Below are 23,172 nucleotides of genomic sequence, written 5' to 3' on the forward strand. Positions count from 1 at the left end.
ATTATTTTTCGTGTTAAGACCAAATGTCAAGAGTCGCTTAAACGTCAGTTGCATTGTCCGATTTTTCCTATTATTGACCCGACATCCAGGTAAGATTATAAGATTTTATTATTGATACTGAAGTTGATGTTGCTTTAAATGACTTTTAAGGTTAATTGAACTTTTCTTAGATAGCGTTTGTACAGTGCTGTTAGGTTTTATTAATAATTACCTATATGATATGGTGACCAGATTTTGAAAATATTAAAAGCAGGACACTAAAAAAAAGGTCATTTTGGATTTTTTTTGTTCATTTAGAGATGCTGCGGGAGCTAAAAAAAATAGTCATCTCAGAAATTTTTGTTCGAGGGCAATCCTCTTGAAAGGAGTATGTCTGGTCACCATAGTAAAATAATACTCAAATGTTTTTTTTCATAAATTAATCATTTTGACTTTGAATTCTTAAAATAGTCGATTGGTTACATCTCACGACTTACCAGGACGGATGACCAAAAAACCAGTACTATTGTATATTGGTATATCCAGTATGAATGGTTACCTTACTGTGTGATGAAAGTGTACTATATATTTGAGTTATTATAGTGAAACACATTATAAATTATTGCATATGTATTTATACTTTCTATTCAATAATATAAACAAATACAATTTTAATAGCTTTTATTACATTATATAGATTACACAATAATTATTATATATTTATTAAATAAAGTATATATCTACATATTAATACATTGTACAAATTTGTTTTAGGAAATCCAGCCACGCTTTCCTAAAACATATTCACCTTTTTTGTATATATTCACATCATTGATAATAAAATATAAATAAGTTAAAAGATGTTAATGCCGAGTCATAAATCGTTAATTTAAACTCCTATATTACGCTTCCCTCCCCAAGAGTGAAAAGTTCTCTTTATGTCTTCAATTGTCGGATATTCATCATCTTCATTCCATGGTTCGTTAGCTTCTTGAGTTGGAATACTGTCGTCGAATGATCTCTTTCCACCCCAGCTATGAAACTTTGTCTTTTTGCGATTGATTCTCTTCTGACTAAAAGCGGGATCGTAGACGGGGCTCGCAAGCTTGGCGAACCTGCCAATTTCTGCATCAATAGTAACGGGATAAATGGGGTAAGTGAACTCTTCCGGCGATCGTTTTCCTCCCCAGGCTCTGAACGGGAGACGCTTCGGAGCGAGACCTTCGGCTATAATCTCCCTTTTGCCGCCCCAAGCATTGAACGGCAATCGCTTCGGCGGCATTTGATCGTCTGGGAAGTTCATTTTGTTTCTGCTGTCAAAGATTTCGTCGTCGTCGAATATTTCATTACTGAATATATCAGGGTTCTCTTTTAAAAATACCAAGCAATCATATATCAAATTGTTGCTCAATTCGTTGTTGGAGTATGGTACCCGTTTACCTCCCCAAGAATTAAACTTCCTTTTAATGAGTGGATGTAGGCATTTGTTAATTGACTTGCCAGGATTTAGAGTTGGTATTACATGATTATTTTCATTCTCATTGTTTGCTTCCTGTTGATTTTCATAAGAGCGTTTAACTCTATTTGATTCATTTTCATTATCTGATTCTTGGTTAATATTAATTTTATGGGATTGAGTATCTTTTTGTGTATAAGAGTCTTCCAGGCTTTTTTCAATGCTGTTGTCTTCACTAAGGAAATAGGTTGCTTTGGTGGATTCCGTTTTAGCTATGTTGATTACGTGATACCATACGAAAAAGAGAAGTACCCATAATCTAGCCATTCTGAAAAAATAAATATTATTAAATTTTAATTATTTTCATATATTTTAAGATGAGTCAGATAAAAACGCAATAAAAATTCAAAATATCGCTCGATTGCTTTGTATATTGGTGGCAGTACGAATCACAGCAGTAGCTTAAAATGGGCACTGCATTTGCAACATTTTTTTTTATAAAACGTTTATTTCCGTATGATAAATAATTTTACAAACTTTCTATTAAAATATATAATACATGTTGATGATTGAAATTGTGTTATTTGCAATAAATAATGAAAAATAAAATACAACTTTAGTAATTATAATTGTAAATAAAAGATAAAAAACCTTTGACAGTTTAAGTGAAAGCGAACAATAAATGAAGTGGTGATTTAAGTATATTTGGTTGAAGATATAGAAACAGTGAAATATATTTTTCTCTCTCTAAAGCAGTATGTGCTTTGCCATTTTGTCCTTATTTTTAAATTTTAGGTTTATTCTAACATAGTGTCCGATATAGGAGATTTTTTGATTAGTGTGGTTATGCAAAATATTTTTATAGTATTTTCTGGTATGAAAATGCCAATGTTCTTTATTATCTGCTAATTGATACTTATTATTAAGTTTTTTAAGATTAGTATTTAAAAGCTTATTATACATTATTTTTATTTTATATGATTTGCAGTTTTTGAAAAATTTGTATTATTAGTGTTACCCACACCGAGCAAGCATATGCTTAATATGTTTTGATTAATTGTTTTTTTTTGTGGAATCTTTCTATTGAAAATTGGTATTGGGCCTTTTATTAAATTTAGCTTGGAGTACAGGTGTATGCATATGTATTTAACGCTAAATTTTTATTTTATGTTACTACTTTGATTTTCTAGTTAATTTTAATTTTTCACCTTTCGACTTTTGTAGCAAGCATCAAAGTAGATATTATTCGTGATGCATGTCTGTCACTCCAGCAAGTGTATGAATGGGTTAAATGGTTCTAGAAGGTTGGTACTACATCAACTAAAAAAGGATTTTATATATTTTAACCTTTCGAAGAGGCATTAGGAGAAAAGCGGCATTAAAGGTGTTCTAGCACTTTCTAAGCGCTAGTTACTGTATAGAAAAAATATGTGCTTATTTACCCTTTTCACTTAGCACCAATAAAAGTAGATTAATGGGGTAATTCAGGCTGTTTTATCATATTTTTGCGCGCAGAAGAAATATAAACAAAGACCAATACATATGTTTTTCAAGCTTTTATCCAACTTGAAAAATATTAAAAAAAACATACTAAAAATATGTTTTTGTTTTATTGTTACATAGTTGTTTTATTTATAATATGTTCACTTTTATGTTAGTTCCCTTTCAGAAGCACATCAGTGCTAATGAATGTGCAGGACTAAATTTTTGTAATAATATACGAAATAAAAGACATGAAGTTCAATGAAAGTCAATAGTAGTAAGAGAGAAAATATTATTAAACAAGCTATATTTGTTTATTGCTTTGAGATATATAAAGACATTTATAATAACCACCTAGAAACTAATCATTATCTTATGTATTTTGATTAAATATATCGGTGATTTTTTTTGCCTAAGAAACCGTTCTATAACTATAAAAAGTCGATTATTTTCTTAGTTTATACTATTTTATTTTATCACGATTCATAACATAACAATAGAGTATAATGTAAATTTCACTATCAAATAAAATATACAGGATACCCCTTTGCTATGTTATGCGTTTTGATGTAAAATATAATACTATGTTTGGAACTAAAAATATATTTATTTCGATATATCTTCCATGAAACCACCGATATATTCATGTTTTATTGCCATTTTTTTTATAATCCTTTTATTTTCCAGAATATATAGTCATTTTTGAAACACTATTTATGAACATGAAATTTTTCGAGAATCCGTGGAAATTAAATTTTCGTTTAACTGATAATTTATTTTTGTGTACTGATAATAAATAATTGCATTTACATTGAAAAATTAGATATGATAAAGGCTAATATCAAATTTAATCCTTTTGTAGATACATTACTTTAATTCATTATGAAACACCCAATCTACATAGGAAAAGTATAAATATAATATATGCTATTCCTTAATTATAATTGTGTTGCTGTTTAATTGCATTTTTTTCTGCGATCAAACTAGATTAGAGCTTTGCCCCCTAAAATTCACTATTATAAATACATGGAGTTCCATATGTTTATACTATTGACTATTATTCATGTATCTATATTCTATGCCCTTTGTTCTATACATTTCACCGAAGCATCCAGCTAGATTATTTTGTTTATTTTCCAAACAGCTTTGCAAAAGGCCATAAATAAGGGGATGTCTTTTATGGAAACATTTCATATCGCCGGGATTATATTCCTATTGTATTGACGATCTGTTTCAGCAATATCGCAATCTTTACGGTTTTGCATGGTTAAACCCTTGGACTACCTTTTCATTGAATTTTCAGCGAATAATGTTTGCTATAAACTTTATTAAATATGTTGTTGCTGAAAAATTAACACGCTCGCTAATACTAAATTATTTTCAAATAATTAATTTATAATTTTAATTGGGATCTCTTCAAATTTTATGGTTTCAAGGTTAAATATTTCTGATCGTAACTCCCGTGAACAGATACCTTGTTAGATATTTAATTATATTATAATTATAAATTACAGTTTGTTGAAAATGTAAAAATATAGAACAAGATGAAATTTTGTAAGCGGTCGCAAAAAACTTTGGTCTTTATATAATAATAAGGTATTGAGTTAATAATTTAACTTTCTATACCATTGATTTTGTTGAAGTATAATATATTTTTTAGATCAATTTAAAACTTAACATACGTAATGTGCAATTAATCATATACATATATATATATATAATAGATTACGATACAAATAATTGTAATCTTTTATTAATATATAATATTTTAAGCCATTAATATATATTATTTTAATTTTTATATACTATTAATATATAATATTTTAAGCCATTAAACAATAAATTCAGTCTGTTAGTTTTCGATAACATCGATTTTTATTATATAAATAATTTTATTTTATACATCTCAAAATAAATTGAAGTAATAAAAAATATAATCGGGTCTGTAATTTTAATATATACTAAAAATATACAAACCTTTTTAATTTTTAAAGTAAACAGGAAATTTAGAAATTGCGAAAAATATTAAATAAAATTAAGTAAAATATAATATGTTAAGATACATAACTTATCTTTCCAAATTATATTTTATGATATATAAAGAACATTAAAAATGTATTTAAAAATATATTTCAATACATTAAATGAATAAATAACATTATTAAAAGATTTTTTCTATTTCATAACTTTTAAATAATCGTATTGTAACTAATATATATATATAAAAGTATATGTTTCAAATTTAACTATTTTTAAAAGATTTTTACTTAATTATCTTATTGTTCATAAGTGATTATAGTTCCCTTTATAAACTATAAAATTGTTATAAACCAGTAATTTCTTTTAACGTTTTTTTATAGAGATATAAATATATAAATATTGTCAAAATCCTTGAGTCCTAGTGGGTAAACGAGTTTATATTTGTATATTTATTTACTGTATAAATATAATGTACATCTTTACAAAATTCACTTTAATATATAATTATTAACATTTTATATATTTTTAATTTAAATTTATTTAATGTATGTAATTTATATATATTATTTTAAATAATATAAATTGCTTTAAAAACGTGTCTCATTATTTTTATTAATATGAAAACATAAAACTCAACGCTGGGTTATTAATTCCCCGTGTGTTTTAACGTAACACTGTTGAAATTCAACAGCGTTGATATACTACCATATTAGTATTAAAAATTGTCTAACCCTTATACATAAATAAATTAAATTATAATGTAAGATATATACATATATAAAATTATTATTTACTCACTTATAATCTTGTGATGTTATAGCCTCTTCAAAAAGTATTACGACGAAAAAAATATGTTTCGCCAAAACAGGATGGTACGATCCACCTGTTGGTCGACTTGTGATCTTGTGTCCCAGCATCCCTCTTTTATATACTCAGATCTGGAACCCAACACCTTCGCGACCGTATATCGGGTAATATAAATTAATTTTGTATAACTTTTAATTCTATTTGTATAAAACATCTTAGGCAATTCTAATTTAGAGGTTTTTCTTGCGATCCAATTGTGCCAAAATAATTTATCATATAAACTAATTTAAATATTAGGTTGTTAGTGGGTTCAAGTCACAGGTCGACGCTTATACCCGCCTTTCAGTTATAATAATACCGCGTTCACAATACCTCTATACTAATTATACACACGTTTCTCGTTATTTGCTCAGTTTTAATAATTCGTTCGCGTTTTGCATTTGACAATTCGTTTTGTGCGACGAGAACTTTTCGAAATCTACCTGACAGGTGAACAGCGTCTCGATTTTCCCCAAGTAAAATAACGCTACATTATAATGCAGTATTTTTCGTATTTAATTAATTTTTAAAACGAGATAAGTTAACTTGCGGTTGAATTTTTTTGCCGTGTTCTCAATACGATTACGAAATTTGGCAAGCATTAATATGATTAATTTGATTATACTAATCTATGTTATTTTTTAATTTTGCGAATGTTATATTTTAATATAGTTAAAAGTGGGTTTTAAATATTAATTATTTAAGTATTAGGAATATGTATTTATTTATGTTATTGGTGGAACTTTGTGATTGTTTTATTATTGTGTATACTTGATTTTTTCATAACCTTGCATGCGTCTGAAAAATTCAGTCGTCGAAGAGGGAAGCGGCTGCTTTCTCGGTCTTACTCCTCTCTATTAATGGTCAGCGTAGCTCGACTTGGCGCGAGTTCGGATGAACTCTTTTGTCTCCCATGTCGAAGATATCGGGTTAAGGTTATCGATAAAATGCTGATGTAAGCAAAGTCTGAATACGCGTTTATATACGCTTGATATAACTGTAAGGAGGTTTCTTGGTCGTCTCCTTTAGACGCGAAGACTTGAGGATGTAATTGAATTTGTTTATTTCCATCTGCTTTCTTATTGAAATATTTGCGTTACGTGACAACTTCGCACTTGTCATTTCGCATTCAAGATGTTTGTCAATGTGATATAATATCACTTATTTGTAAAGGCCGTAAACGGCCGTTAAATGAGATTATAGCTAATCCATTGGAATCTATTATCGACACATGCGATATGCACTTGTCTGCGAGTCGTAAATCCTAAAAATTACAATTTGTTTATTGCGCTTTTAACACATATATGCATTCATTTTGATGAAAGCTTTATACCTTGCCGATTAATATTTCGCTATTGCGTCCAATACAAATTTTACAACTCTTAAATAATATATGAAAATCACAAGAAAAAATATTTTGGTTGAGTTTTGTATTTTGATTCGAAATCACTGAGGACAAGATCTGACGAGTACGACGAGTTAAATAGCAGATCTTGGAACAGTGTAATGTTGCGACAAATTACCTATACTTTTAAATCATTTTGAATAAATTGCAGGTCGAATATAAATATTAAAAAGATATATAAAAGTATATCGTACTGGTAATCAGCGTCTTAAATTTATAATATACATCCACTCCATTTATTTAAAAAATGCAGTCTTTGCATATTGTAGTTGTTTCGTCTCGTTCTCTGATTTCCGGCTGATCGTTGAAGTCCTAAGTTTAATCTCCAGTAACAATTCTTTCTAAGAAGCTCTAATTTTTCGCTTCAGAGTGATCAAGTAGAAGTCCACATATAGCAGACACTATATGCACTTGCAGAATATCATGAATGATGTACTCTGCTTATATATTTTTTTCACTGATTTTCCTTTATTTTAACTGCTACAATGTATGCTCATTACTTCTCGTGCATAATATGATAGACAAGTATCTGCTACAGAAATTAACTTTAGTCCATTAGTACACTTGCTGGAGTGACAACCGTGCATGACCATACTTAAGTTTCACTTATTGATTAGTTTTAATGAGTTTCACTCATTTACCGCTTCTTTAATGCACTTTGAAGGTTTTAATTTAAATCGATTTATATAATTTTATATAAAGAAAGCCATTGTAACGTCAACATCAGTAATATTTTAATTAAATACTACTATTGCATATAGCCTAAATAACAGCGCAGAAAAATATGTGACGTTTTATTAAAAAAACTGGTTTATTTTAAATGTATAACCCTAAGGTTCAGTTAGTTGCGTAGTGCTGCTATTTTTTGTAAATCTTACATAAAAAAGAAAATTTAGTGTAATGGTCTGCATCGTCTAAAGATTGTTTTAATTATAATATATACAATGTCGTAATAGGAATGAAAGTAATACTGCAATTTCATTAATCTATTTTAAGTTAACATCTAGCTGGTTTTTGACATTTACACAGTAGTTGTTTTACTTGTTTTAGAATTGTGTTAAATTGTCTTTAAATGCCCTAAAATATAAATGGCCTAAAATATAATACTATTTAAGCTTACATCCTTAAAATATATATATTTATCTACATATTTTTAAATTGTTTCTGGCTATCTGTATATCTTTTAATGCCACTGATAAAAACAATATACTTTGTTTGAAATAAGTTTAATGCTACAATTAAACAAAAGAGCTTCATTAAGGCTTCATCACATATAAAAATCGAAATTCAACATCAAACACTGAAATATATTGTGTATTTAACTAAACGCTTGATGTATATTATATATTGTACTAATATAAAAAATAAGAAACTTCCTGTCTTAAAATATTTTGCTAAAAAAATATGGTTTTAAAGTTTCAAATTCAAATACATTTTTCTTAGTTATTAATCGAATTGAAGATCATTAGAATTTCTATACATATATTTTCCAATTGATAACAATTTTATTTACTTTTGGCAGTTGCCGTTGAAAACATTACCGTGTAAAAAGTTGTTATAAACTGATGTCGAAATGTTTGATCGATGAGGTAATCGTGCGATTCAAGGTCGCGCATTGTCGTGCAAGAGAATCAAACCTTTTCGTTCGATTAGTACTAGATGTTGCAATTCTAAATTCATTTCTGCAAATTTCTTATTCAAATTTCTCTCAGCTGTAATGCTTTCGCATGCTTAAAAAAATATAATCGATTATTCTGAACGCTGACATTCATGTGTATAAAAAATATTGCGCAATAGTTAGTTTGTTCCAAAATTCGCCTATTTTAAATTATTATGTTAAAGGATGAAACTATGAACCTTCTCAGAAAATTTTCAGATCCACTCTCGAAATAGTCGCAGACTTGCAGAAGAGAAACAATTTTATTTTTGTGTATTTGAAGAAATAAAGAAGAGATTTATCAGTTGATCACCTAACCGTTTCACCTGCTTAGAAATCTTTATTTCAATATTTGCCAAATTCGCTACGATTTTTCATTATAATTTTCGCTTCGTTCTACTTTTGATTAAAAAATATTTATATTTTCAATTTCGACTGCTTGTTACAACCATTTATTATCTTTCAATTAAACTTCTAGTCCCGAAATTTTATTAACACCCCTTGTTGTCTTTCGGCCGGCCACTCCATTCCATCGACATTGAGTATTCTCGGCCTATATTTCAGTTTTATTTTTGACATTCACCCAAAGATCATGTAAACTTTGGCGGGCGTAACATTAAGCCGTAGATAAAAATTAATAAACGCGGTATGTGCTCGTAAATGTTTCTATACCGAGAAGGGTTGTTCACGTATGTGCATTTCTCGCGAATCATTTAACCGAGTGACGTAACGTGTGTGGTTATTGTTTGTGATGCTATATAGGGGTTGAATAAGTAAGAGTTAGAATAACAAGATAAGCTAATTAAGTTCGCTTTTCTAGTTAATGTATTCTGTACAGTTAATAGTTTAAACTAGAAGAGAGCCGTTTAAATATGCTTATTTATATTAGATGTCTATGCGGTTTATATTTCAAGAAACATTTTTTTAACAAAACGTAGTTCCAAATTATCATCATACTCGTGAGATGATTTATTAGAAAAAAACAGAACAAGCGCTCGTAATTTGGATTGAAGATCTAACTAAAAAAATCCTATAAGTAGTTATTTAATTAAGGAAAAGGCTCTTGAGCTTTTTAAACAGATCTACTTCACGTCTCCGGTCTGGTAAAGAAATTGTGGCTAGCGAGTTTATTAAAAGGAGTTCCTTTCACAATTTGAAGATCAGAGGCGAGACTGCATCAGTAGATGAAGAAGCAGTCAAACTATTACTAGGGAAGTTAGCTAAAATTATTGAAAACTGTAGATATAGACCCAATCAAGATTTTAACGCTGACAAGATTGGATTATATTGAAAAAATGCTTAGTCGAACGTATTCATCGCAAAGTCTGAAAAAAAGTGGATTTAAAGCGAACAAAGATCGAGTAATTTTTTATTTTTTCAGTAATGCGTCAGGAAACCGAATATTAAAACCTGTTCTAATTAATCGATCTATAAGAATACGTACTTTAAATTTGAAAAAAAAGATTTGAAGAAGCTGTCTTTACATTTGGATGGCTAATACAAAGGCTTTGGTAACAACTACTGTATTTAATGAATGCTTCACTAATTGCTTTGTATAATACTGAAAGTGGAAATATATGTTTATGAAGTAGAAAGCTCTTGATTTTAAAGTTCTATTGATTGTTGACAAGCGTCATTCAAACATTGGATCAAGACATATATTCTACTTTCAAAAAATATTACATTAAGAGCACTTATCGATCTATAGTGGATAAACTAGGAAATGAGTCATTAACAGTAACTGACATTTGGAAAAAAATCTATTTTGGACTATATAAATCATGTTGCATTTGCTATCTCTCAAATGAGACCAACAACTTTAAATTGTTGCTGGAAAGCAAAGCTTGAATGTGTTGCAGTCAATGAAACCAATCAAACATCGACATTATCAGCTGAAATATTTTTTTAGCACATGAAAATGCTGTGGATATCACGAATTGTACAAAAAAATAGAAAAAGCCATCGCAGAGTTTAATCACTGAATATATTGTACAAAAAATCAGGACATATATCTGATGCGCTGACTATATCTTCTAGTAATAAGAGTGATTTCGGACCAGTTCGTAAATTATGCCGAACACTGTCATATAGCAACGATAATTCTTAAGAAAATATAATTGTAAACTTTTTTTATAAAAACGTGAATAAACATTTTCAAAGAAATATTTTAAAGTTATTTATTTTTCTGAAATTTAATAATTTTTCGGTATTTTAAATCAAGAATTTAGTTTTATGCGGTTTTAGAAAATTATGTAATGTATCCTTTATTTTTATGTGTCAGGATTTTTTTTATCATATCCACATTCATTAATAGATTAGAAAAAGTAATTGATAAGATAAATAATTATAATATTTTTTAATCCAGATCTTTCAAACGCAATACAAATATTAAAACGTCGAGTCTCATGTGGTATAAACCATTAATATTCCATCTGAAGGTATAAACCTTTGACTCCTATAGAAATTCTATGTCAAATATGATTGTTTCTATTTGGCCGCGCAACGCGAAATTTCGCAATAAGCACATTATATGGAAAGTAGATAATTTTATATATATATTTATTCTACTACAAAAGCCTTTTATTTTTTATACCTATCTACTCTTAAATTATCTTTAATTATTTAATTAAATATTTGCTTATCTATATGCCTATCTATTAACCTGTATGTATTAAAATACTCCGTTAACAAATTAATTTTAAGCTTAAACATTGAACCAATATTTCTCTAACATCTAATCATTCAAGCGTACTTATACAAAATATGTTTTAATTAAACTTCTGCAACTTTGCTTCATTGATCATTTTTGTAATAGCGTTACACTTATTTAAAGAAAGTTAATAAAACACTATTATTCTCATCCTAGACAAGAACATTTTTTTATTATTATATAAATATTATACATTGACCTTTACAATTGAATTGTTTATTTATGATTATTCCCAAATATATTAATACCATTTCTGTATTACAATTATCCATCAGTTAACATTATTTATAATTAATAATATGTATTTAAATTAAGTACATTAACATTTAACTACCCCTTTGCTGTTATTAATTATTTATTTAAATTAACTAGCACTTGTTGAGCACCTTAACTGATACAAAAAGTTTGCAAATGGACGTATTTTTTTTAAAACAACACCCATTTATTGATTTGAACATAAAATTCGATATCGGTAAAAATGTATTCCGATATGATTTCACTAAAATTCCCGTGATAAAATATTCTCACTGGTAATACACATTCTTTTTCATATTTTTTTTTAATTGAACAATTCCCCACATTTAGAACTTTACTGCAATATGCATTTACCGTTCTTTAATAATAAATAATATCCGACCACAAATTATTTATTCTAAATAATTTACATTCTTAGTGTATAATTAATAATAAATAAACATATTCCTATGTATATATTTAATTGTATTATTTCACTTTAATAGTGTTTTTTATCAAGAAATTTCTTAATTTCGACAAACAATACGTTGCAAAATCCTGTATTTTCAAATCGCTACCAACTTAAGGCTGGAATAGCGTATTCCATAATGTCTAGACTGGTAACCCAGAAGCCATGAGTTCGAGCCACGGTAGCAGACTCGAATTTTATTTATTAAAATACACTAGATTATTAATTATGTAGATGTCACCGATTCCCAGACGTTCTTATTTCTTACTTGTAGGTATTCAGTATGACTGATTGACTTACCCAGATTTACAGCGAAAAATTAAAAAACAACTTGATTTACAGCGAAGAGTGAGAAACATGCTTGCTATTTAAGTAAATGTGTGTTTAAGCCAAATATGTAATAAAATCTATACGTATTAAAAAATATTAAATATAATAAATAATAATATTTAAAAATATATATAACATATGAATGAAAACATACGGTAGTAGAATCCCGACAGTGGTAATAAATCTGCTTTGGAAAGCTAAAACCTTTTCTCTATAGTACGTATGACGATACCGTTATCCTGTTTGCTCTAAAATTATATTTTTGCTCGTGTATTTCGCCTACAATATTTTTAATAAAATAAAATTAAATGTTCAATATATTTCACTTATATATTTGAATTGATATTATTCTTATTGTGTTGTCGAACAAAATAATTCTTATTTTTATATTTATATATCCCGAATTGAAATTGTTAACTTTACTCATTCCAACGATACAAACTTTTAATTGTATACAAAATTTTCGTCGCTATTCCTTCTTAATAAAAAAAATCAGAATTATATTTCAAATCTAATTAATCCGTATCTATTTCGTTACATTAATTTGTTAACGTTAATGAATTTAAAATTCACTTTTTCTTATTATATATATTTTTTCTAAATATATGTATGTATTTATATGTTGTTTCGAACGACACAATTTCACCCATCAAGTTTTATACTCGATTTTATCTATGCTTTTCAACGTATCATCTTGTGTTCAATCACTATAAATATAACTAGCATCAACGTTGAAATAACGATAAAGCGCTTTTCTAATAAATTACCAACCAACTTAATAATTTCTTATTCATACTATAAATATCTTTTGACATTCCCATACGGTTAAATTAGATTATAATAACATTGAATCTATCGTATGTAAATTAATTTGTCTAATTTTTAGTATTTTTTGGCCAGGCTGTATCAAAGGGTTTTATTCGTATCGTTTATTAAAAATGTGTCTAAAAACGGACAATAAGCGTTAATGATACGTATGTAATGTTGATCATTCAAATTCAACGATCTGTTATGATTATTTATTTTTTGATTCATCCATTTTATGTTTTATAGAATTGATACACGTGGGTGTAATAATTAGTTGCGCTATAAAGCGTAATGTCTGCATAATATTTTATAGATCTATAAAATAGAATGGAAATCTAAGGGCGAATTTCATATTTGGAGTCTAAGAAGTGTATCTTTTTTGGATTTTTTAATTAACATTTAGACGTTAAATAATTAAAAAATCTAAAATATGTATTGTGCATTTAATTCGCCTGTATTGGGCAATTTAAAAATTAGCTGAAATAAAGTCGATCGGTCACATGTAGATTCAAGCAAAAGTTGATGTGTCTTATATTTTAAATATTTAAAAAATAGTATTGTTGTTTTCTTATGAGCGCGTGTATTATTATGAGTAGGCATTCTGTTTTTAATTTCTTGATAATTCTCGAAAAATTTCGATGAATAAAAAAATACACGTAATATATTGTGTAATCATTCATGAATAGAGAACTGGATGATATTTAAAGAGAACAATTTTCAATTGGACGATGATTTGTTATAATGGACGCTAATAATCGGAGAACCAGAAAGGATTAATCTATTTTGATTGATTATTATAGAGCGTTACGTTTGAGTTTACGTTAGAGAATTTCGGGTTTCCTTATTTATACTTGAATCGTAGAGAAATTTGTCAATGTTGGTACTTTACATTTTAATTTTTCATTTAAGTTTTTTTCATTCAAATACTTCCAAGCTTTCAAGAAAGCATGCATGTTTTAAACATCTGGTACTGACGTACCCTTTCTTATGCAACTGTTGTTAAATATTTAAAAATATTCGTACAAATTTATGAGAATATGCAACTGTTGCTAAATATATTTAAAAATATTCGTACAAATTTATGAGAATTCTCGATAAGACATTCAGATATTCTCGAAAAATAATTCTCAAGAAGAAACGCTAATTATGAACATATAATTTATTTTAACTAATATTAGGCTTTCTATTTTTTCCAAGAAGGGGGGGACAAAAGTTGGTTAGTCAGTGGTAGTTTTTTTTAATATTTCGATTTCATTAAAATTCATAATATTTCATTAAATGACATAAATTTTACCGGTAAAAATGTATTTCAATATGATTTAATTGAAATAACTTATTTTTTAAAATATTTTCGGTATCTAATAATGATAAAATAAATCAATAATAATTTAAGCTGGAAACACAGTATATGAAATTCGAATTAAATGTTAAAGTTGAGGAAATTAATTATAAATATAAATTCGCAAATTCGCGTTCTTTACCATCGATATTGCGGTGTGTTTGATAAAATTTGCATGTTTATAAAAAAGTTAATATGGAAAGATATAATATAATATAAAATGCTTAATAAATGAAAATAATGCTTAGCAATCCAATCAAGCAAAACCGAAATAAAAATACGTCCATTTTGATTCGAATGCCAAACTTAAAGATGAAGTAAATCTGCATTCTAGAAAAACAAATCGACTGGTTTTTGGTTCCGTTATTTCCACAACTAGGACAATCAAGTTTATGACTTTTTACTGGGAAGGACTATGAGTAAAGTTCACATTGAATGGCTATGAGCTAACTTTGCTTACCCATAGAAGGTCTTCCTCCTTCTTGCTATGTATTCGAGTGTGGATCTACTATTACTTGTTTTCATAGTTGTAATCGTCGAAAATAATTTTAAAACATTTGTATAAATTCAAATTTGAACAAAAATTTCTGATTTCGAACAACGAGTTTCTGGACACATTTGATTTCTAACAACAGGTTTCCGGAAACCCGTGGAAACCGTAGGGTGACACCCCTTCCCTAAGACACATCTCAGGGTTGTTCACGTTTTTATATTTATCAAATATTTTTCAAATACTCACTGATAATATTCACAGTTTTTCATCTATTACCTAAGCACATTCATAGTCACTCTTTCTCTACCAATGGTAGTTATTTTTACCTTTATCCTGATATATTGCACCAATTTAGACATGCTTTTAAAAAGTCTTTGAACTGATGATTAGCTTTAACTGACGGACTAAAATGTGTCTTAATAATCTGATTGACGAATACACAAAAGAGTCGATTTTTTACTCAAAATAAATTGCGGATGATTTGACATTAAAGTTTTTATAAATATTTTTACCTCAAAAGTTGACGGTCAATTGGATTAGTAACCATTCAAAAACAATAAAGACACCCCCTTAAATGAGTGATACATTTTTTACAGAAGTCAAATTAAAAATCAATGTAAATTTAATGTTTTATTTTATTATTTTACAGATCTTTAGTGTGTTTTTATAGAACACTAAGAAATGGTATGTATTTATCGATTATTTTTTACTTAACAATACTTAATCAATAAGGTAAATAAAATACATTTTTATTTATAGGATCTGAAGTGTTTCGGAGGTGGAAAATGCCCAGACTGGGTATTGTCAGGATTGTTCAGCTGTAGCAAATTAGATGCCGCTAACGCCAAGACAATATGTGTGGCGATCGCTTCGCATGCAGCTGGAGAAACACTGGACGTGAGTTATGGCATATGTACAATAATTTGTCTTAACGTGCGAACGGAACTTATCATCTCAAAAGACCTTAGCCTTAATGTCTTTCAGAGGGTACGAAACGAAGTAAAGCCCTCGTCCAAAGCCTTTTATCATATTACCCCTAGAGTTCTGCAACTGTGTGTATATACATATGTTTGTCTGCAGCATATTCAACCATTATGTGGTTTTGAGTACTATTAATACCATTACAATATGTTTTCAAAATGATTAATATTTTTATAATGATAATATACCAATAATCATATTATTTAACCCCGAGTAAGATTCACTTTTATATATTTTAAATATTCATGTCCATTATTGTTCGACGTCAAAGGGCCGCACACTATACTCCTTCCGAAAATACATTTGTTTTCTTTAAAAGCAAATCCTATTTATAACATAAGACCATAAGTCTAATGTGTGTGTTGAAACTGAATTTATATCAAGTATGATATTACGCGTATACGAAAAGATTAAATGTAATAATTCTCATAAGTCTATTTCGAATTTGCAACATGAGGGTACTTGAGACGCTTAGTTTCGTATATTGAAATAATATGCAACTGTGATATGAAAATCTAGTCTTTAAATTATTAAATTTAATGTTTCAGGTAGATGAATTTAAATCGATCCTGGCAAAACATGGATTGAGTAAGTAATTGTATACTATTCAAATGTTAATTATCATATAACTATTATTATATTTAGTATTTTCTCTCAGTTAACTGAATGAGTAATAAACTGGGATACGGAAATTTCGAATATGTTATATAAATGTATATGTATCAATTATTATGTGGTACATAATTTAATAAACAATACTAGAATTAAGATATAAGAAAATTATTATTTAACATAATAATTTATTTAAATAAATAACCAATAACTTACAATCTAAATTGACAAGTATGATAAATAAAAATATTATTAATTAATTACTACAGTCTATTTATTTTCAACAGTCAGTGCACAAAAACATCAACCAATGCGTGATCACCACGTGCTCTTAATTTTCTGTCCTGTGAATGGTCGGTCGCCCTGAGGGGCGGTACCGGTATGTGTAAGTACACAGGGCGATATTGGTTTTTTGTTCTCGAGGTACAATTTTCGAGATTATCATCTTATCGCCCCTTTCACTATTGTTATAGTTATATATGTTTTATTTTTAATAATCTTTGCCTTGCTTTGCGTGTGTTTTTTGATTATATTTATTTCTAAAATTAATACTGATTTATTTATTTTTTAAATTTGTACATCGCTGTACTCAGCCATCATTAGAATTCTACGAGCATTTGTTTTTGTTCACTGACTCTTGAGAAAAATTGTGTGGTGTATTAAACTTAATGTTAAACCAAATCGAAACAAATTTATACTAAGCCAAAAAGTTTTACATTAAATTTTTTTTATTAGACACCAAGCTGCTCCTAATACTTATTAATTTAATTTATGTATTTTACATATTTAACTTTTCGAATCAGATTTAAAAATAGCAGCATTCATTCATACAAATTTCAAAATTATCCATTGTATAAGTAACTCCATACAAAAAAATACTTTTGTATGGAGTTACTTATACAAATTTTATGTTTCAGAAATAAATTTATTCTAAATTACGCTTTCCTATTTATATTCAAAACTCATAATGCTCAGTTTTTTTATTGCATCTTTAATTTGCGTTTTGTTAACAAATAATTGCTTGAAAAACAGCTTGATTCGCAATTATGTTTCAAAATGGCGCCTTTTACAATAACTCAAAAAAATCTTAAGAGAAGAGGTAAAATAATAAAAAAAAACGTTTTAAAATATAAATTGAAAGATAATAAAAATCAAAAAATGTTTTTGTTTTTAATGTGGGTTTTTGAGAATAGGATAATTGCCACATTTTTTTATAATATCTACATGAAACTTGCTCTTAAAATAGATCTTGTAAATGTCTGGGCTAAGTTTATTGTTCTAAAATGGTGGTTATTCAATAAATTAATAAATTCGTTGCTCTGTTAATTTATTTTTTGAGAAAAACATTTTGTATTAGAAACTAAAGTTTAATAAAAATTAAAAAAAATATAAACATATCAACATGAAACATATTCTAAAAATGATTTTGTAAATGTAAATGCTAAATTCGTTATTTTAACCACCATTTTTTTTGAAAATTTAAAAAAAATCAGTAAAAACATTAAAAAAAACTGAAGAAAAAAGTAAAGGGGTCAAAAATGTTGCATTATTATTACAATATTAAAAAATAAAAATAAATCTTTTTTGCACACTTTTATATACAGAATCTACATATTCTTAAATATAATATATATTTTACTGTTGTCATTTGAAAATTAAAGAATATTACTTTAATATTGGTTAACGGTAAGTTCCTAAATAAAGCATTTTGATTCTTTTAAATTATAAAACTTATTTTATCAATAGTTTTGTGTTATGTTTAACAATTTTACGATATTCCGTATCCCTAGTATTCAAAATATAAATTTTTAATATGAGTATTTATTTTTATATCATACCTTTGCAGTGAAATTCGTTATATATTTATTTTTATTATTAAAATGTCACTGTGCAATATCATTCGACACGAAATAGTACATCGTTGAAAATTATGTGTATCTTATTTATAGAGACTACAGAAGAAGTGCAGCTTGTAATGGCTTCGGTTTTATACGTCTTGAGAACTTGCGCTCGTTGGGATTCCGACTCTGCTCAACTTGCGGCTGGCATGAGGACCATTAGAATATCCACTCATATGATACGAGGTCTGAGAACAGCTTTTGATGAGTACGGAACAGAAATTGGATCTAAAATGAGACGACAAGGTCTCACATGTAAGCATATATGTACTAATTAATTAAATATGTTTTTTAAATATATTTTATCATGGATGTACCACTGATTAATCAATTTAAAAAATAATTATTATTAAAAATGTCATCGACATCTATGAATAAAAATAATAATTAAATTTTATTATTTGATTTGAAACTTTGCTAGAATATATATTACGACATCTATTTAGTTGTATTAAAAATTAAGTTTATTTTTCATTTTCAGTGACTAAATTGGTTAAACTTGAAACCACACCGCCTCCTGAAGGTGCCGTCGGTTGTCTTAAATTAAATATGTCAATCAAAGATTGCATCGAAAACAAGATTAAGGATCATAGTATATTGATCCATGGGGAATCTCTATTAGAACTTGTTAAAGAGCTGAAAAAGACAAGAAAATATATGGAATAATTGCTTACATTATACATATTATTATCATTACTTTATAAAAATGTTATCGTTTAATAAAATGCCATATGTTAATTTGAGTACATTGCTCGTACCTGAGATAATTTGATCGAGATAACGACCAATGATGTTTTAATTTATTGTAATCTTATCTCCGCAATGGGGCGAAATTTTTAGTTATGTGTATGCAATACAGTACAATATGGATTTAACAAATACAAATTTAATTAATTTAGATACACGTATTTTTTTATATATATATTTTATCACAGATTTTATAGTAAATAAAACATTTTCTTTATTTTTTTTCTATTAGAGAATTTATAATTATGGAGTATTATTACATGTTAATATCGAATATTATGAAATCTTAAGTCAAGATTGTAAAACTATTTAATGCAAAATGAACAAAAAAAATTCTGGCAAATTTTGTGATGAAATATAAATTCGAAGATAAATATTATATTTTATTTGTAAACAGAAGAAATAGTTGTAAAACATTTATATACACTGATTTTATATAATAACAAAAAAATATAGTAACAAATTGGATATTGGTGTTTAATTTTAGAAATAATTCAGATTATTGAATATGTTAATCAAAAAAGTTAACTCTCAACGAAAATTAAAAAGTTTCACTATTTTGCTTTAAAAATTAATTATTAAAATACAGAAAACTGCATTTAAATATGATTTTTTCTATTATCCAAATACAAAAATCTGAAAACACGATAGGTTTGGCTGAAAAATTTTAAGAACGTAATCAATGGTATTTTAAAACAAGAGCTTATTGAAAAACTGATGTAATATATTACATATAAATCAAGCCATATTATATTTAAAGCACTAATGTTCAAAATGTTGTACTGTGCAATATAGAAAGTTACTATTTGTTTTATATACTTATGGAAATTAATTTAAAGAAAAAAATTCACTTTTATTTTTATTATGATAAGCAATATAAATTGGCTTATATATTTATTTATTACAATATGAAACCTATATTATTCGTATTTACGAACTAAAAATTCGACAGTAGTTTTATTGGTAGTTTTCATCTGTATTTCCCGAAGAACTAGCAAATAATCATCAGTAGTTGTATACATAAAATCATATAGTATTAAGATATACCTAATTGTATTTAAATTATTAGTATGTTTTTAAACAATATATTGCCAATTTAGTCACATTTAACCAGTGTACTATAAGTAAACTATTTGTTGATTTAAATCATATCTAGGGTTTGTGGTGACCAATATGTAACACAAACAAACAAAATAAAGTAATTTTAATGGTGTGGCAAGGTAAGAGATGACTCATTAAAGCACTCAAAAAAGAGCGTCCGCGGAGATGTAGTAATCTGCCATTGTATCTAACTGCACTATTATATTTTCATTGTTTATATATATTATATTAAAACGTAGCAACACTATAAATAAATGTATTAAAGACATGAATGGCGTCTCATTTGGCACTACACTAACACACCCCGAAAATTAAATATATTTATTATTAATTATTTTGAGGAGCATTTTCTCTGACATTTCATTAGCACCATCCAGCAAAAAGCTTATCTAAATCATATATATTTTTTAGAACTTTCTTAACATTTCCAAATAAAAATTCTGAATAAAATGAAATTTATGTCAACTAAATAGGTACGTTTAAACCTCGAGTTGTGGATGAACTAAACACACATTCTTTTTAGTATCTTGTTTTCAATAAAATAGGTTTTTAAATATTTTTGAAGATAAAATAAAATCTTCAGTAAAGCGAATGTAATGCAAATCAGTGGATGTCTTCAAAAATACATTATTTGTTTTATTCAATGTATAAGTGAAGCGATTCTTTAATTTAAGATATTAAACCAATTGCAGCACATTCGTTTTACTCAATTGTGAAGGTAATGGACGAAGCTGAAGCTACTGCTTATTCAGTTGAAGTTTTAAATTAACTGATATATGTGGATTACCGCAGCATAGTCTTATTGTGCTAGTGTGAATTTTGAATTCACCAAATCTATGGAACATATTCCTAAAACACCATTCATTTCTATTGATTTCTCTAATCGATTAAATAAATAAGCTAAGGGTAATAAATGCTTCTCTCCTTTTCTTGTAGTATCCAGAATACATTATTGGTGGCAGGTGAAAATAATTCACTAAAACACATAGCAGCGTTTCTTAACATTTTTTAGTCGCGACCTAGATAATGGTAATAGTTATGTGTTTATGACTTCAACCAGGATTAATAAAATAATACACACGGATAATTTAAATAAAATATTCTTTACCATCACAAAATACATTACGGGTATAAGTAACATTGAATCCTTTGAATATGGTTCTTAGCTTTAGTTTTAAAAACTAACCGTCTTATCGCTATTTTAAATAGGCAGTAACTTTAGATCGTTTTCAGGTTGTAGTCCTTATAGTCCAGGCATGGCGAACCTAGGGCACGCGTGCCCGAGGTGGCACGTTTGAGAATTTGGATTGCACGCGAACGATTTCCAAGTTCAAAAATATTTTTTAATTTGAAATTTAAAAATTAAAATCTTGATTAAATAGCCCGTGATTTATTAATTTATTTCATTTTATTAATTATTAAATGTTTTCTAAGATAAACGACAACCGTTTTAAAAAAATAATTATTTATTTTTTCTATCTTGGTAATTTTTTTACTCCTTGGGCACGCCACACAATCGAGGAATAATATTTTTTTTTTTTTGGAGGATTTTTGGCACGTGAACCCAAAAAGGTTCGCCATGCCTGTTATAATCTATACCAGAGGTGGGTAACCTGCGGACTTAAGGCCGCATGTATCCTTTTGGCTCCTTTGGTGCGGCTTTTTGACTAACACCAGAATTTATTTATTTGTTTTTTTTTTATAAATAAAAATAAATTTCAATATATTTCCTTTGATTAAAGAATTATACGCAAGGTTTTTGGAAAAGAGCGTAATCAACCCATGATATGTTCCTAAACTTTCTGGTATGTACTGGTATTTTGAGGTTAATTAATTGAAATTTATTGAATGCGGCCTTTTTTGTTTGAACTAACATAATGCGGCCTTCCAACGTGAAAAGGTTGGTCTATACCAGTGGTCGGCAAACATATTGGCCGAAGAGCCAAATATGTACATTACAACGATTCAAAATAGTTCTGAGAGCCAAATCTGTTTTTTAATTTAGTAAACCTTTATTATAATTTTAAACCTTCATTAAATTACAGGTACACTGAATAAAACTTGATTTCACACTTAATAAAGATTTATTAGTTGATAAACAATAATAAGAAAGTAAGGTATCCATAAATGTAAATCATGACAATGACTGACAAACACTTAATTCAAACAATGTCCTTGCATCTCCTTGGAAAGTTTCAGTAAGTCAGGTTTATATGTTGTTGTTTTTGATTTTAGGCATGATTCCAGGTTCTCATCAATAAGACAACTTTTCAGTTTACTCTTGATAAAGTTCATGCTTGAAAAGGTTTGTTCGCATTAATATGTAGAACCAAAAAGGGAAAGAACAGCAAACGCAAGTTTTTTCAGCGGATCTTAAGAGTCAGGAATACTATTCCAAACGTTGAAAATGATCATGACTTCATTCTCCAGGTCTTTCAAAGCAGACCACTTGTGTTGTGAACTAAGATCACATTCGTTCTTCTCCGATATTTCCAAATCAATACAAAGACGTTCAAATTTGGAGCTCCATATTTTCTTGTTTTTTAAATCCTGCAATTATATTTCAAAGTTACTAATGTCAATGCCAAAAGGAGAAAATTTCAACTCAGTTTATTGTAGCATTAAGAAGATTTTTGACGAATGCTA

The 23,172-nt window shown here is 27.7% G+C and overlaps 2 protein-coding genes across 3 annotated transcripts; one reads left to right on the forward strand and one right to left on the reverse strand.

Annotated features, from left to right (window-relative positions):
- On the forward strand, nt 1-20,794 carry LOC148236545 (uncharacterized). Of its 2 annotated transcripts, none has more exons than XM_088183199.1 (6): nt 1-89; nt 15,837-15,871; nt 15,947-16,084; nt 16,717-16,756; nt 18,730-18,933; nt 19,160-20,794. In XM_088183199.1, exons 2-6 carry the CDS (start codon nt 15,869-15,871, stop codon nt 19,342-19,344), a joined length of 570 nt encoding a protein of 189 aa, XP_088039325.1. In that variant the 5' UTR covers nt 1-89; nt 15,837-15,868; the 3' UTR covers nt 19,345-20,794. The 2 variants fall into 2 exon arrangements, with proteins under 2 accessions (XP_088039325.1, XP_088039326.1); XM_088183200.1 differs by lacking the exon at nt 19,160-20,794 and adding an exon at nt 17,068-17,165 and having other exon boundaries at nt 26-89; nt 18,730-18,864.
- On the reverse strand, nt 346-5,775 carry LOC148236546 (uncharacterized). The gene is made up of 2 exons (XM_088183197.1): nt 5,696-5,775; nt 346-1,763 (listed from the first exon to the last, which is right to left on the reverse strand). The coding sequence occupies exon 2, from the start codon at nt 1,760-1,762 to the stop codon at nt 869-871; it is 894 nt and encodes a 297-aa protein (XP_088039323.1). The 5' UTR covers nt 1,763; nt 5,696-5,775; the 3' UTR covers nt 346-868.
- Nucleotides 20,795-23,172: the final 2,378 nt, after the last annotated feature.

This window comes from Plectrocnemia conspersa, unplaced genomic scaffold (genome assembly GCF_051122295.1).
Source record: "Plectrocnemia conspersa isolate PC_06_02 unplaced genomic scaffold, ASM5112229v1 ptg000003l, whole genome shotgun sequence".
NCBI classification, from domain to species: Eukaryota; Metazoa; Arthropoda; class Insecta; order Trichoptera; family Polycentropodidae; genus Plectrocnemia; species Plectrocnemia conspersa.

Coding starts and splice junctions, on each gene's coding strand:
- LOC148236546 (XM_088183197.1), bottom strand. CDS start 1,762: ATGGCTAGATTATGGGTACTTCTCTTTTTCGTATGGTATCACGTAATC.
- LOC148236545 (XM_088183199.1), top strand. Junction 16,085..16,716: donor CAGCTGGAGAAACACTGGAC/GTGAGTTATGGC, acceptor TTAATGTTTCAG/GTAGATGAATTTAAATCGAT. Junction 18,934..19,159: donor GAGACGACAAGGTCTCACAT/GTAAGCATATAT, acceptor TTTCATTTTCAG/TGACTAAATTGGTTAAACTT.